The sequence below is a fragment of the Cucurbita moschata genome, unplaced genomic scaffold, assembly GCF_002738365.1.
Source record: "Cucurbita moschata cultivar Rifu unplaced genomic scaffold, Cmos_1.0 Cmo_Scf00019, whole genome shotgun sequence".
Lineage (NCBI taxonomy): Eukaryota > Viridiplantae > Streptophyta > Magnoliopsida > Cucurbitales > Cucurbitaceae > Cucurbita > Cucurbita moschata.
Genome location: NW_019268535.1, coordinates 3,313,046 through 3,325,084, shown reverse-complemented (window position 1 = coordinate 3,325,084; position 12,039 = coordinate 3,313,046). Strand labels below are relative to the sequence as shown.

At 38.0% G+C, this 12,039-nt stretch overlaps 2 protein-coding genes across 5 annotated transcripts in view; both read right to left on the bottom strand.

Moving 5' to 3' along the window:
* The window catches only part of LOC111456984 (U3 snoRNP-associated protein-like YAO), a 6,836-nt gene extending 4,760 nt beyond the window's left edge, over positions 1–2,076 (bottom strand). Inside the window, exons 1-3 of one of the 4 annotated variants that reach the window (XM_023099074.1) lie at positions 1,818–2,076; positions 1,266–1,712; positions 184–526 (exon numbers count right to left, since the gene is read on the bottom strand). In XM_023099074.1, coding sequence (XP_022954842.1) covers positions 184–526; positions 1,266–1,705 — 783 coding nt within the window. In that variant the 5' untranslated portion in view covers positions 1,706–1,712; positions 1,818–2,076. Of the gene's footprint in view, positions 1–183; positions 527–1,265; positions 1,742–1,817 lie in introns of all 4 variants that reach the window. The other 3 variants (XM_023099072.1, XM_023099073.1, XM_023099071.1) reach the window with 3 other exon arrangements.
* A 2,155-nt stretch (positions 2,077–4,231) lies between these two features.
* Positions 4,232–11,985, bottom strand: LOC111457116 (30-kDa cleavage and polyadenylation specificity factor 30-like). Its single transcript, XM_023099268.1, has 7 exons — positions 11,323–11,985; positions 10,422–10,805; positions 9,465–9,627; positions 9,250–9,360; positions 8,473–8,541; positions 5,579–5,665; positions 4,232–5,410 (listed from the first exon to the last, which is right to left on the bottom strand). The coding sequence occupies exons 1-7, from the start codon at positions 11,724–11,726 to the stop codon at positions 4,508–4,510; spliced, it is 2,121 nt and encodes a 706-aa protein (XP_022955036.1). The 5' UTR covers positions 11,727–11,985; the 3' UTR covers positions 4,232–4,507.
* Positions 11,986–12,039: the final 54 nt, after the last annotated feature.

Genomic DNA, 12,039 nt, shown 5'->3' with positions numbered 1-12,039 from the left:
AAAAAAAAAAAAAAAAAAAAAAAAAAAAAAGCCCAAATGAATAGTACAACAAAAGAGGAATAGTTACAAAAGGTTCATATTTATCCCACTAATGGAACACAAATGATTTTTGGTAAACGTTTAATCTCAAGAGTTCCAACCACGACAATGTAATAAGAAGCTACAGCAATAATTAACGATTACCTGAATATGCTCTCTTGTACGTGTATCCCATATATGCACATGGCGGTCTAAGCCTCCACTTGCCAAATATCGACCATCAGAACTGACTGCTAACGACAAAGTGACTTTACTATGTCTTGCAGCCCGACCTTGGGGATCCTTAACACCATGCGACTTCAATACTTCATAACTGGGCCATTGATATTTTTCCTCTTTACCACAATCTACATCCCAGTGTAAGATCGTACCATCCTTAGACGATGAAAACCCCTTCATATCATCATCGGATAGAGCCACAGCTGTAACAGATTGTCTATGCTTAATCAAGACTTGAAATCCATCTCTAGCTTCTGGCTTCAGAACCCTGAAAAGGTGTATAATCATTAACAATTTAACGCCACCATGCACCCATTATTAAATATTTGAAAGTCAATTTCATTTGCTCTCTTTTTCTCTCTTTTTTTTTTCCCCCTACGTAGGTGGTGTAAGAAACAAGAAAATCAAACGAACATGATAAACAACATCACAGTGAGTGAACAGAACACACCGAATACTAGCCACATATCTAAAGGTTAACAAGTAAATTTGTAACAGCCATTGTCCTCTTTCGGCTTTCTCTTCCGAGTTTCTCCTCAAGGTTTTAAAATGCGTCCACTAGGGAGAGGTTTCCACACCCTTATAAGAAATGTTCCGTTTCCCTCTCCAACCGATGTGGGATCTCATAAAATTCATCCGCCTTTCTTCATGATGATATAGCACAAGAATGTGCTCGATGTCCCACCGTTATTTCAGACACATTGCTCAACTCTTGAAGAACATTATGAACTTACAAAAACAAAAATTTACTGCTGAATTTAAGAGAGAACAGGCTGGAGTTGGGATAAAAGAAGGAGAAGAAATGCATCTACATACTATGAACGTCAAATAAGCAGATTACTTTTAGCTTAGCAGTCGTATATCGAAGCAACATGAGAGTAAATGTGTGTAAGGGAGGGAGATGAAGTGCTTTGAATTTGGAAAAACAAAGACAATAAACAAAAATGTAAACTTCGGAAATAAACACAATGCTTTCCAATGAAAATTAAACCAAGAGAACACAATACCTTGATGCAATTTCTCTCCGAACCCTTCCGCTATCTTCCAGTTGTTCTTGCTGAAGGATTTGTGCAACAAGTGAATCCTTTCCGCCTTCGTCACCACTCTCATCATCATCATCATCATCATCATCATCATCATCATCCTTCTCTTCATCTTCCCTCTCCTTACCTCTCCTCGCAATTTCCCGAATTTTCTCCAAGTACTCGTTTGCTAATCTCTTCCTTTTCTCATCAGCAGTTTCTTCCTCAAACTCCTCATTCTCAGCACCTTCGTCCACGAACGCATTATCCTCATCAGATTCACCGCTCTCAATCTCATCATCAACAATCTTCCTCCGTTTCCTCGATTCAGAACTGAAAAAAGGATCCTTACTGAGTGGAAAATTCTTCCCCTTCTTTGCCCCTCTAGGAGGAGCCGAGCTATTCTTCTTCACGTTCTTTTTCATAGTCGAGCTACAGCAAACCAGACAATATACAAACAGCTTCAGAAAAAGGTAAGTTCCTTAAACAGATTCCTCCTACTAATTATGATTTATTATTAGCACTAACAAAGCAAACCACTATCGTTCAGCAGGAAACCATACTGAGAGAAAAAAAAAACCGCCGTCACCTGCTGGCTGCAGTGAAGGCTCGTAAGTGAACGGGGACGGAGGGCGGCGGTGGGCAGATTGCAGAGGCGTGATCAGGGTTGAGAGAGAGAGTGAGTTGTGAGATTTGAAGGAAGAAGATACAAGGCGAAGAGTTTCGTTGTTTTTTTTTTCCTTTTTTTTTTTTTTTAAATGAAAAATAGGAATAAGGTTTTATTGTTGCAGTGAGAGAGAGAGAGAGAGAGAGATGAAAATTAGGGTTTATGAAAAGGGTTTTTGAAAAAGATGACAACGGTCAGGCAGCAATGGAGTTTGGGCCTTTGGGCCTTTGGGCCTTTGGTTTGGGCTTTCCATCGTCCAAATGGGCCGTATCTGTCCACATTTTTTCAACCTCTACTTTATAAATATATATATATATATATATATATATATATATATATTATATATTTTTTTTTTTTTTGGATTAAGTATAATTTTTTAAAAAATAATTAAAAAAAAAATCTTGCAACCCAATCCAACTCGAAATATAAACAGGTTGATTTGGATTATGAACTCTATTTGAGTTGATCGGGTCACCAATCCAACCAACCCAAAATTTCGAGTTTGTTCAAAAAGAGGGGGCAGTGTCTTGCTTCCAATTCATGGAATAAGTAAACTAACGTTAAAAGTAGTGGTATTTTACTTTCGTCTTTCGGCTCCCACTTATCTTACACATTTCAAGTCATTTCATAAAGTCGGACTAGAGTCAAGTTCAACAGGGTCTTCTTTTCCCGCTGATTCTGCCAAGCCCATCCTTTGTAGATATCCTAAGTAGGTGTAGTTCTCATTTCTTACAAAGAGTTGCTAAATGATTGGACCAGACATGTGCAGGTAACTTGATCGCTGAGCCTTTAAAGTAGCGCGTATGGCTATAATCGGACAATTTCATTATGGTTGAAATGACGAGAATGAGAAGAATGATAAAAACATCGAAAGTTTTTCTAAGCTCAAGAGGTGACTTCGAAATTCAAGCAACATTCTTCTCTTTCCTTGATGTACGATCCTTGCTACTGAATTAATCTCCCATGTGTCGGGACATAAACCATGGTAGTACACTTTTACCGCTTCTTCAATATGTATATATAACTATGATTTTATTTATACAAATATCTATGAATATCGGTATATCTATAAAAGTAAAATCACGATATTGGTATCGATGTTTTCATATAAATATAATCATTCGTGTTAAGCTCGTGAAGTTACGACAACGATTTTGATTCATTATACATACGGTTCTATAACGACCTTAAATTTCCACATACTCAGAGTCGCTACGAACTCTCATGCTCATCTATAATGCGGAAATATAACTCTTACATTAACATCATTATAACATAAACTTCGAAAAGCGCTTAAAACTTCTTCTCTGGAAAACACAGTCACGGTCTTATGTATTTAAATACGAAATACTGAAATTTAGAGAAAATAAAAATAATTACAAAATAATTAAAAACAATGAAATGCAAAACAGCCTATTCTAACTTAAGACTAGAAATTTAAATATGAGTCTACCCTATGCACGTGCCACAGTCTCTGCTCGCGATGTTGCCGCTCTTCGTACAAGTGTATCTTGCCTTTACCTGAAAAATGATGTAGTACATGACTTGAGTATTTTGAAGAATACTGGGTAAGTGGCTCCACTATAGGGGGCCATGCAAATGCAAATACCTATTCAGTAAGTGGCCCCACTATCCCACTATATTTATAGGAGTCATGCAAATGCAAACACTATTCGGTAAGTAGCCCCACTATAGGGGGCCATGCAAATGCAAACATATGCCATCAACAATCATGATTTAAGGACCTATCTCTGATCATTATAAGGGTGCCCTAGACCTATCTCTAATCATTATAAGGGTGGCCTAGTCTCAAACAGGGACATATCTCTAATCATTATAAGGGTAGCTTAGTCTCAGACAGGGACCTATCTCTAATCATTATAAAGGTGGCCTAGTGGCATAGTCTCAGACAAATTAGATGTGTAGTACTTCCCTACACACAATTCACGAGCTATTGTGCTATTGGCGCAAGGAGTACGATGAACTCTTATGATTGAAAATAACCCTTAATGACTTACAAATTAAGGGTGCATGTCCAATAAAGCTTTACTACAACCACTATCATTGTTATACACAATCATCCTATTTAATATGATAAGACAAAGTAATGGGTCGTTGCAACTTCAACTAGTAGATATACTAATAAAAGAACTTCACACCTCAATATTTTATCGATTAGTATCTATAATGTACTCATGCTCGTGCCTTCTAGAAGTGAGTAAACAATTGACATGACAATGAGAAGGTCTAATAGATATGCAAACAAAACGACTTCGAATAACAGAAACATAACAGATCTTGGATGATGCATTAAGAAGTTTGTAACATCTCCACGTTATCGAATATCGACTTTTTTATGAGATTCTTCCCTTCAAATGAAAGTTCTTTTACAAATTTGTAAAATAATGTATGAATTATGGCTCTGCTAGAAATGTATAAGTTTACGTCACAAGAATTCACCTAAAAAGCAAGGTATAAAATGAAAAGAGGAAGAAAAAAAATGAGATGAAGCTTAAATACTCCAAACTTTGCAGTGATCAGAGAAAGAAACTACAAGCAATCACTGATCAGAGATTGCAGTGGCATCTCCTTCTGAGCCTCTCCGCTTCTTCTTCCCTTCTCCGTGCCTCGATCGTCGAGGAGCCTCGTCCTCACTTTCGCTCTCTTCGTTCCTAATGGCGGTTCCCATACCATATTGCTCATCAGGATAAGCTTTTGATCCTTGTTTATATTGCATTTCGTCGTCGTGTCCGCTACCCGGTATCTCCTGGCCTCTGTTTTGGTCTGAACCTGCAATATATCTATCATTCCTATCACTACCTGGTCCCCTTTGATCCCTCTTCATAGCTCGGTTCATGTTCTGAGATGAAGGTACTGCAGGAGGTGGATACAATGGAGGTCCTACAGGCCGACCAGCTCGAGCTGGGTTAGTACCAGTAACCCCCATCCCACCCATAAAGGGACCACGTCCTTGACCCATCATCATCCCAAACCCACCAGGAGGAAACATGGCACCAGGTTGAGAAGGTCGTCCACGAAACATCATAGCAGATTGGGGATTCATAAACTCACCGGAAAATCTAGCACCGTACGGATTGAAACCACGAGGAGCCATACCGAAAATGTCAGGCATGGGAAACCCATCAGGTGTAACAGGTCCATATGACATCCCATCTGGACCCATCATCCCAGGTGGAAAACCTTGCATTCCATGGAAAGGCCTCGCACCACGCCCCATCGGCATGTGTGGAGGCCACATCATTCCCCGGCCCCTTCCTCTGCCCTGAGCTGGTGGACCAACGGACTGGCCAAAGCTCTCCTCCTCCTCCTCTTCGCTTTCTTCTTCTTCCTCTTCTTCGTTATCCTCAAACGGGACGATATCTGGATTCTCATTTCTGATATCGGGATTAACTCCCTTTGCTTTCTCCTCTTCTCGTTTTGATTCCGCTGCTATCGAGACAGCCTGATCATAAAAACAAGAAAAACACACTTACGAAATTCGCTAAAGCTATCCCAAACAATTACACAATAATAAATCCTGAAACTGCGTTAATCCACTCCCTCAAACTTCTTTATGAACATATTTCAAAGTTTTCAGATTCTTCGTTCAAAATGAACAAAGCAAGCATACCATGAGGTCACCATCGGGCTCAAGATAAAGCAAAGAAGCCAGCTGCTCACCAATAGAAGGTTCTAGCTCTTGGCAATCTCTACTAATCTACAAAAAGAAGAATGATGGCTCAATTAGTATCTAATGCTTCCACTGATTGCAGAACAGGGTATGGAGGAAAAAGTTAACTTTTTCAACAATCATCCTCTATGGACATGTGGATGGTTGACGGAAGCAAACCAAGACAATGAGCAGTTTAAAGCAAAATGAGCATCAATTGAACGGATTAAACGATAATCGGGATGGCTTTGAACTCCTTCAAAGTTGAAGCAAAGTGAAGCCATCAAAGCAAAATCCCATCTGATACACAACCAGCATCATCATCAATGTTTCAGAAAATCATCTTGTTTCGTCTCAATCTAACTACTATCAGATGATTTCCTTGATCACCTTTTTAAAGTTCTTCATTACAGCCTTTTTGTTGTTTTTTTTTTCAAGGAAACAGAAACCATTCATCGATATGATGAAATGAAACACACATGAAGTTCGTATTAGATGAAAATCAGTCAAGCAAGCAATTTGAATAGGTACCGAAACATTCTTCACGGACTAGCGAGGGTAGATGAACTGTAGTTACAAAAGGGAGGGGACAATTTGCTTCAAGTAATAGCTAAAACACATGAAAATAGTTTACATTGTGACTCTTATCTGTGAAGATGCAAGCCTTTTTGTTGCGTTTTGGAAAGGGGAAATCTTCTGGAATACCTTTGACTAAATATTTTCCATTTCCATTTATTAACTCGTGAGAGTACATAGGATCAAAGTAATTTTTCTACAAGCTTAGTTATGCCCAGTTATATATTTCATTCTATCTCACCATGGATTCCTATTTTTCATTTGCAATATATAGCATATGTTTCTTTTCTATTTTTTACATCATGGATCTAACTTTAGTATGCAGACTCCCACCCAACCCGAACAAGCATGAAACATATTGCAATGAAAGTAGGGATGGCATCAAGATAGACTAGGGTGAGCAGTTCTTATTTACAGCTCCATAGGGAATTTTTAAGCTGTCCCCATTCTATTTATTAGTCTACAATGTTCATTTTTTAAAAATATTATTAATAAAATGATAAGGCTGACTATTCTAGCAAGCAACTTGGAGCACTACCACCCATAAACTCTTGAAATGTACTTGCCCTAGCTTTGAAGGGACTAGCAGACAAACTTAGTGTTAGATCCCATATTGGTTGGGGCGGAGAACGAAACATTCTTTATGAAGGTGTGGAAACCTTTCTCTAACAGACGCGTTTTAAAAACCTTGAGGGGAAACTTGGAAGGAAAAACCCAAAGAGGACAATATCTGCTAGCGGTGGACTTAAACGGTGAGTTAGACATTGGGCGATGTGCTAGCAAGGAGGCTAGGCCCTGAAGGGGGGTGGAATGGGAGGTCCCACATCGATTGGAGAAGAGAATGAGTGCCAATGACGACACTGGGCCCCGAAGGGAGATGGATTGTTAAATCTCACATCGGTTGGAGAGGAGAACGAAACATTCTTTATAAGGGTGTGGAAACCTCTCCCTATCAGACGCGTTTTAGAAATCTTGAAGGGAAGCCTGAAGGGGAAAGTCCAAAGAGAACAATATTTGCTAGCTGTGAGCTTGGGCCAAGCTCACACCTTTAGTATATCTGTAAAGAACTTTCATCAATACCAAAGAGGAGTTGAGGTAATGTTCTCGAAGAGGGCTTTGATTAACCCGAAGTATGTTGAAGACCAAGGCCTTAAGAAGTTTCTTCTCGGTAGTGCTACTGATACCTAGGAAGACTGACCATGAAAATAACTTATAGCTTACGTAGGTTTTTAAATTTTCATAAAGCCCGGCTCCACACAATTCCATGGTTAACGAGAATCTCCTTTACATAATCTCTTATCCTATCCATTTGAAAAGGAAAACGAAAGCCATCCAAAATTAACATACTAAGCTCTTTACATTCTTCCAATCATCATCATTAAGCTTTTCTCAAAATTCGAACATTCAACTACTTGAAAAGGTATTCAAGCATTGTGCAAGAAAGGGAGATATGAGAGTCAGTTATTCAAATGTCATCCCACAACTTTACCCGGATGTGACAAATCTGGAATTCAATGTCTCAGCTTAGAAATGTGACCGCTGTTCTGCTTCCTAGATGGATCATTATACATGTTCAAGACTCCATTAGAAGTCTTTCATGCTTTTGTTAGATCTAAACCTTTTTTTAAGTCTACCATGTTTGGGCCAACATTTCAATTGCAGTCAAGGAAATAATGGTGGTTATCTTAGCACGAAAATGAAGCCCGCATTACTAGCAATGGTTCTGATAGTCAAATGTTAGTTTATTGCTATTATATGAAAACCTACTGTGTTTTTCTCGAATTATAGAAAAAAAAAAAACTCATGCTCTTATATTATAGAGTAAATTTGATTGGGATTTTCCATCCCTCATGATTGTATCGATAATGTTAGCACTTAGATAAGTATATATCTATCTATCTATCTATCTATCTATATATATATATATATATATATATCACGCAGTCCACATGAGGCAGAGTGTAATTTCTAGTAACTTCCATGAAACTAATTCTACGAAAAGCTTCCATATACCCCACAAAAGAAGAAGCATAAATTTTCATTCACAAGCTTGCAGGTTCTTATGTATGTTTTCAGACAACTTGACTTCAACAAAACCAGCTATATGTCTCATCACCAGATAGAGCAAATCGAAACAATAATCATACAAATAAAATATAAAAGACGCTGGAAATAGTTTCAAGAGTTCACAACACATATAAAAGGAGAAGTGTGACAAAGACATCCGCAGATAGAAATATAAATAGAAATCGTTCTTAATCAAGCTTGAGATACCATACCTTTACTGGTAAGTTTTCATTATAAGGATTTCTCAAATGGCGAGTTTTCTGGAAGGATAGTTCACATAACTGCAAGTAACAAAGTCAAATTATTTATTGCATCATACAAGATTCAAATTGACAGCAACGAAGTCATCCTTAGCAACATTAGTTAGTTTGAACTTTGAGCTTTATCAAGGATCTGTCAAATTCTGATTTCAGCTACCTTCCAGATATCACAGAAAATGCATATTATAATCATCGACTTTCATCTTAAAAAACAGAAAATTCTCAATGGAACTGTGGAAAAAATGGTAGAAAATAACGATAATAATTTAATTTACTTCAATATACATATATATAAGAATAACAAGCTGAGTCATGAAGTTTGATGCACTCAAACCCATGAGATTTTTTTCCATTCGATGTACCTCCAAGGTTTTAGGTGTTTAGATAGAGAAATTGATCGAGTTTTCTTCCTCTTTCAGTCTTTCTATGCATACAATTGAACCTTCGTGTTCCTCGTTCTCAGGCGTCTTTGAATGATGGCAAGAACAAAAATGTTCAATAACACAAATTTTTTTAAAAATTATTATTCAGTTTCAACTTTAATGAGCACTGCATTGATGATCTTTGAAAGTAAATGTGCATATTTTTAAGAGGGAGAGAGAGAGAAACAGAGAGGGCATAAGCATCAGCAGTAATGTAACTTAATAAAATGCAACAGCATGGAAAGATCCGTTGTGATATAAATTTCTGCATAAAACTATGAAAAGATCTAAGAAATAAAATATAAACCTTCAGCCATTTGAGTGAAAAGTTTTGCCCATAATGCGCAGTTCCATGTGCATACTTCCAATTGCCACCACTGACAGATCCACCAATCCTAGTCATCATCTTTGCACAACCCTAATCAGCCAATACTAAATCAGTATGATTATCTCAAACAAACATACGCCATCATCAACGGCGAAGTAACATCATACACAAATATAATAGTGAAAGATTGACACCTGAAAATGCCGAGTCCGATTGACTGAGAAAATCAAAATAACATTATCAGCAGAATCAAAAGCTTCATTAAGTTTAGCTTCATTGCTTCTTTGAGTTGCCCATACCCCTTGTTGTACAGATAATTCCAAATTCTCACGGTTGCAACTTTTAACAATAAAGTACCTAATCTTTCAAAAATAAATTAGGACATAAAGAGTATTTATAAGGTTCATGTAAAAGTAAGCTTTTTATCTTTTGTTTTTTGCAAAATTATATGAAAATGGGTAGCTGAATGTCTTTATCAGAAGATGAATGAAGAAAGTTACAGAACCAAAAAGGGGTACCCCTTGCTGATTGTGTTTTACCGAAAACAAGTCCACTTGGCATCACTCATAAAGGTAGTATAACTCAACAATTTAAGTATTCGGAGCAAACTAAATCGATAAAAGTCCACAAGAAGTGTCAGAAAATAGATTCAATCAGATTCTAATATAACAGAGTATGAGCTATGAGCCAACAGATTCTAGCCAATCAATCATGGAACCATCAACGTGCAGGAAAAAAATATTTTTTCGACTATTGGCAATTGACATGAGATACTAATTCAAATGGAACATGAGAGTATGATAATGAAGCTTCGGCATGGAATTTAATAGCTTGATACAGAATATGTAAAATAACTAATACCCTACGATGTTGATTCATGTCTTTCTAGGAGCAATTTTTCTCAAAATCTAAAAAGGTACCGAGTTGAAATCTCAATCTAACTAAAGATTCTTGTGGTCGAAGGACTACAAATTGATATGAAGAAAAACATTGCTAACTACTCGGGATTAACGTAACTGTTCAACAGCACAAATATGATAAAGTACTGAAAGTTAAATAACATATCTCTGCAACAATGATTCCATATGATACGAAAGAAAAAAAAAAACTAGGTTTTGAAGCAAAAAAACTTCAGGTCTCCTTAGACACACCTAGATATTCCGGGAGGCAAAGACGTTGAATTTCTGTTTAATTGATTGACCTGACCATTAGAAGCAGTTTGTATTGGAGCCTGGCTGGTTTGTTGTGCAGACTGTTGGGCTTGCTGTTGTTGGACATTAGCAGATTCTGCTACAGAAGGTTTTCCTATCACTCCTTGAGTAACGGTGGCTGGACCCGGAGGAAACTGAGATTTTTCGTTCTGTTGAGATAAGCCAACTCCACGTTGCGAAAAGAATTTGTTCGAGGTGCCATAATTGTATGGACCCAAATGCTGAATTTTCTGAAGGATTTCTTCCACCGGAGGTGGAGGTCCCGGCAACTTAGCATGCCTATACCGACAATCAGGACCATTTGGACAGAAACCAAACTTGTACCTGCAGTTACAGTGTTTAGACATCAGGTGTTCAACATCCATTGTTTTTCAAAGAACAAAAATAGGTCCAAAAAGATGAACTGCAGAAATCATCTTACAAATCCGTGCAAATGCAACAATCTAAGTCAAACCAGGGAATCATTTTGTAAAAATTTGAATGAGGACTCCATATGATCTATCACCATGAATGTATCTCATTGTTTTCTCTTTGCAATTCAGTGCTCTTTTGTAAACCCCTAATGGGAGAAATTAGATTAGATTCTGTTCGTGAATTCTCATATAATCAAGAAACTGCCTCCTCTTATTAGAAAAAAAAATTAAAAAATTCCACTCTGCAATCTATGAACTGCACATTCAACAACTAGGGGTAAAGAAAAATGGCATAACAGATGAGAGCAGACATGATCGCCTTCTATAAAAAAACAAGCGTATAACGAAATTAAACAACAAAAAGTATAAATCAAACGAACAGCCAAGAAACAATAGACTAAAACTCAATTCCGAATTCCAAAACTTACATATTACACTCCTTGATATCTTCGTTGGTATGTTTATACACGCAATCCTGTTCACGGCACTCGCCATAGAGACGGAAGAATCGGCAAATGGGCATCCGAGATTTATCATACTGGTGAAGGAAGCCACAAGCGTCGCCCTTCATACACAGGCTGCGGAGCCAATGCCGGCAAACCGTCTGCCGGAAGCTCCTCCGGCTGCCAACGTTGCCAGTTGCGGCGCCAGAAGCGTCAGCAGTAACAGGAGGACCACCGGCACCGGCGCCAGTGTTGGAGACGGCGGAGGCGGCAGGAGGAACAGAAGAGTCAGAGTGGATGAGGGGCAAGGAGGCGGCGGCGGGGTTGGTGGGACCGGCATCAAGACCTCCCTCGAAATCGAAGCTGAGACCACCCTCCGAATCCTCCATTAGGAAAGGTAAAGCGTTACTGAATTAGGGTTGTGCAGCAGATCATAGCTCAAAACGAGAAGCAGAGTAGCAATGAAGGAAGTTGCAGAAATGGGTTTTGCATCAGAGAGTGAAGAAGAAATTCGCCGTGGGATTTTCTGACCATATGAGGTGGGCTTTCAAACTGACACTGCTTTTGAACTTGTTCATCATCAAAATTAAATTCATCAATTTTGGAGTTTTTTTTTCTAAGATCAATTTCGGAGGTCCTCTGGTGATGTTAAACGTGATAAAAAAAAAAAAAAAAAAAAAAATATATATATATATATATATA

Excerpts from the sequence above, each read along its gene's own strand:
- LOC111457116 (XM_023099268.1), bottom strand. The coding sequence starts at position 11,726 with ATGGAGGATTCGGAGGGTGGTCTCAGCTTCGATTTCGAGGGAGGTCTT. Across the intron at positions 10,806-11,322 it reads GATATCAAGGAGTGTAATAT|GTACAAGTTTGGTTTCTGTC; the intron begins GTAAGTTTTGGA and ends CTGTAACTGCAG. Across the intron at positions 5,666-8,472 it reads ATGAAAACTTACCAGTAAAG|ATTAGTAGAGATTGCCAAGA; the intron begins GTATGGTATCTC and ends TTCTTTTTGTAG.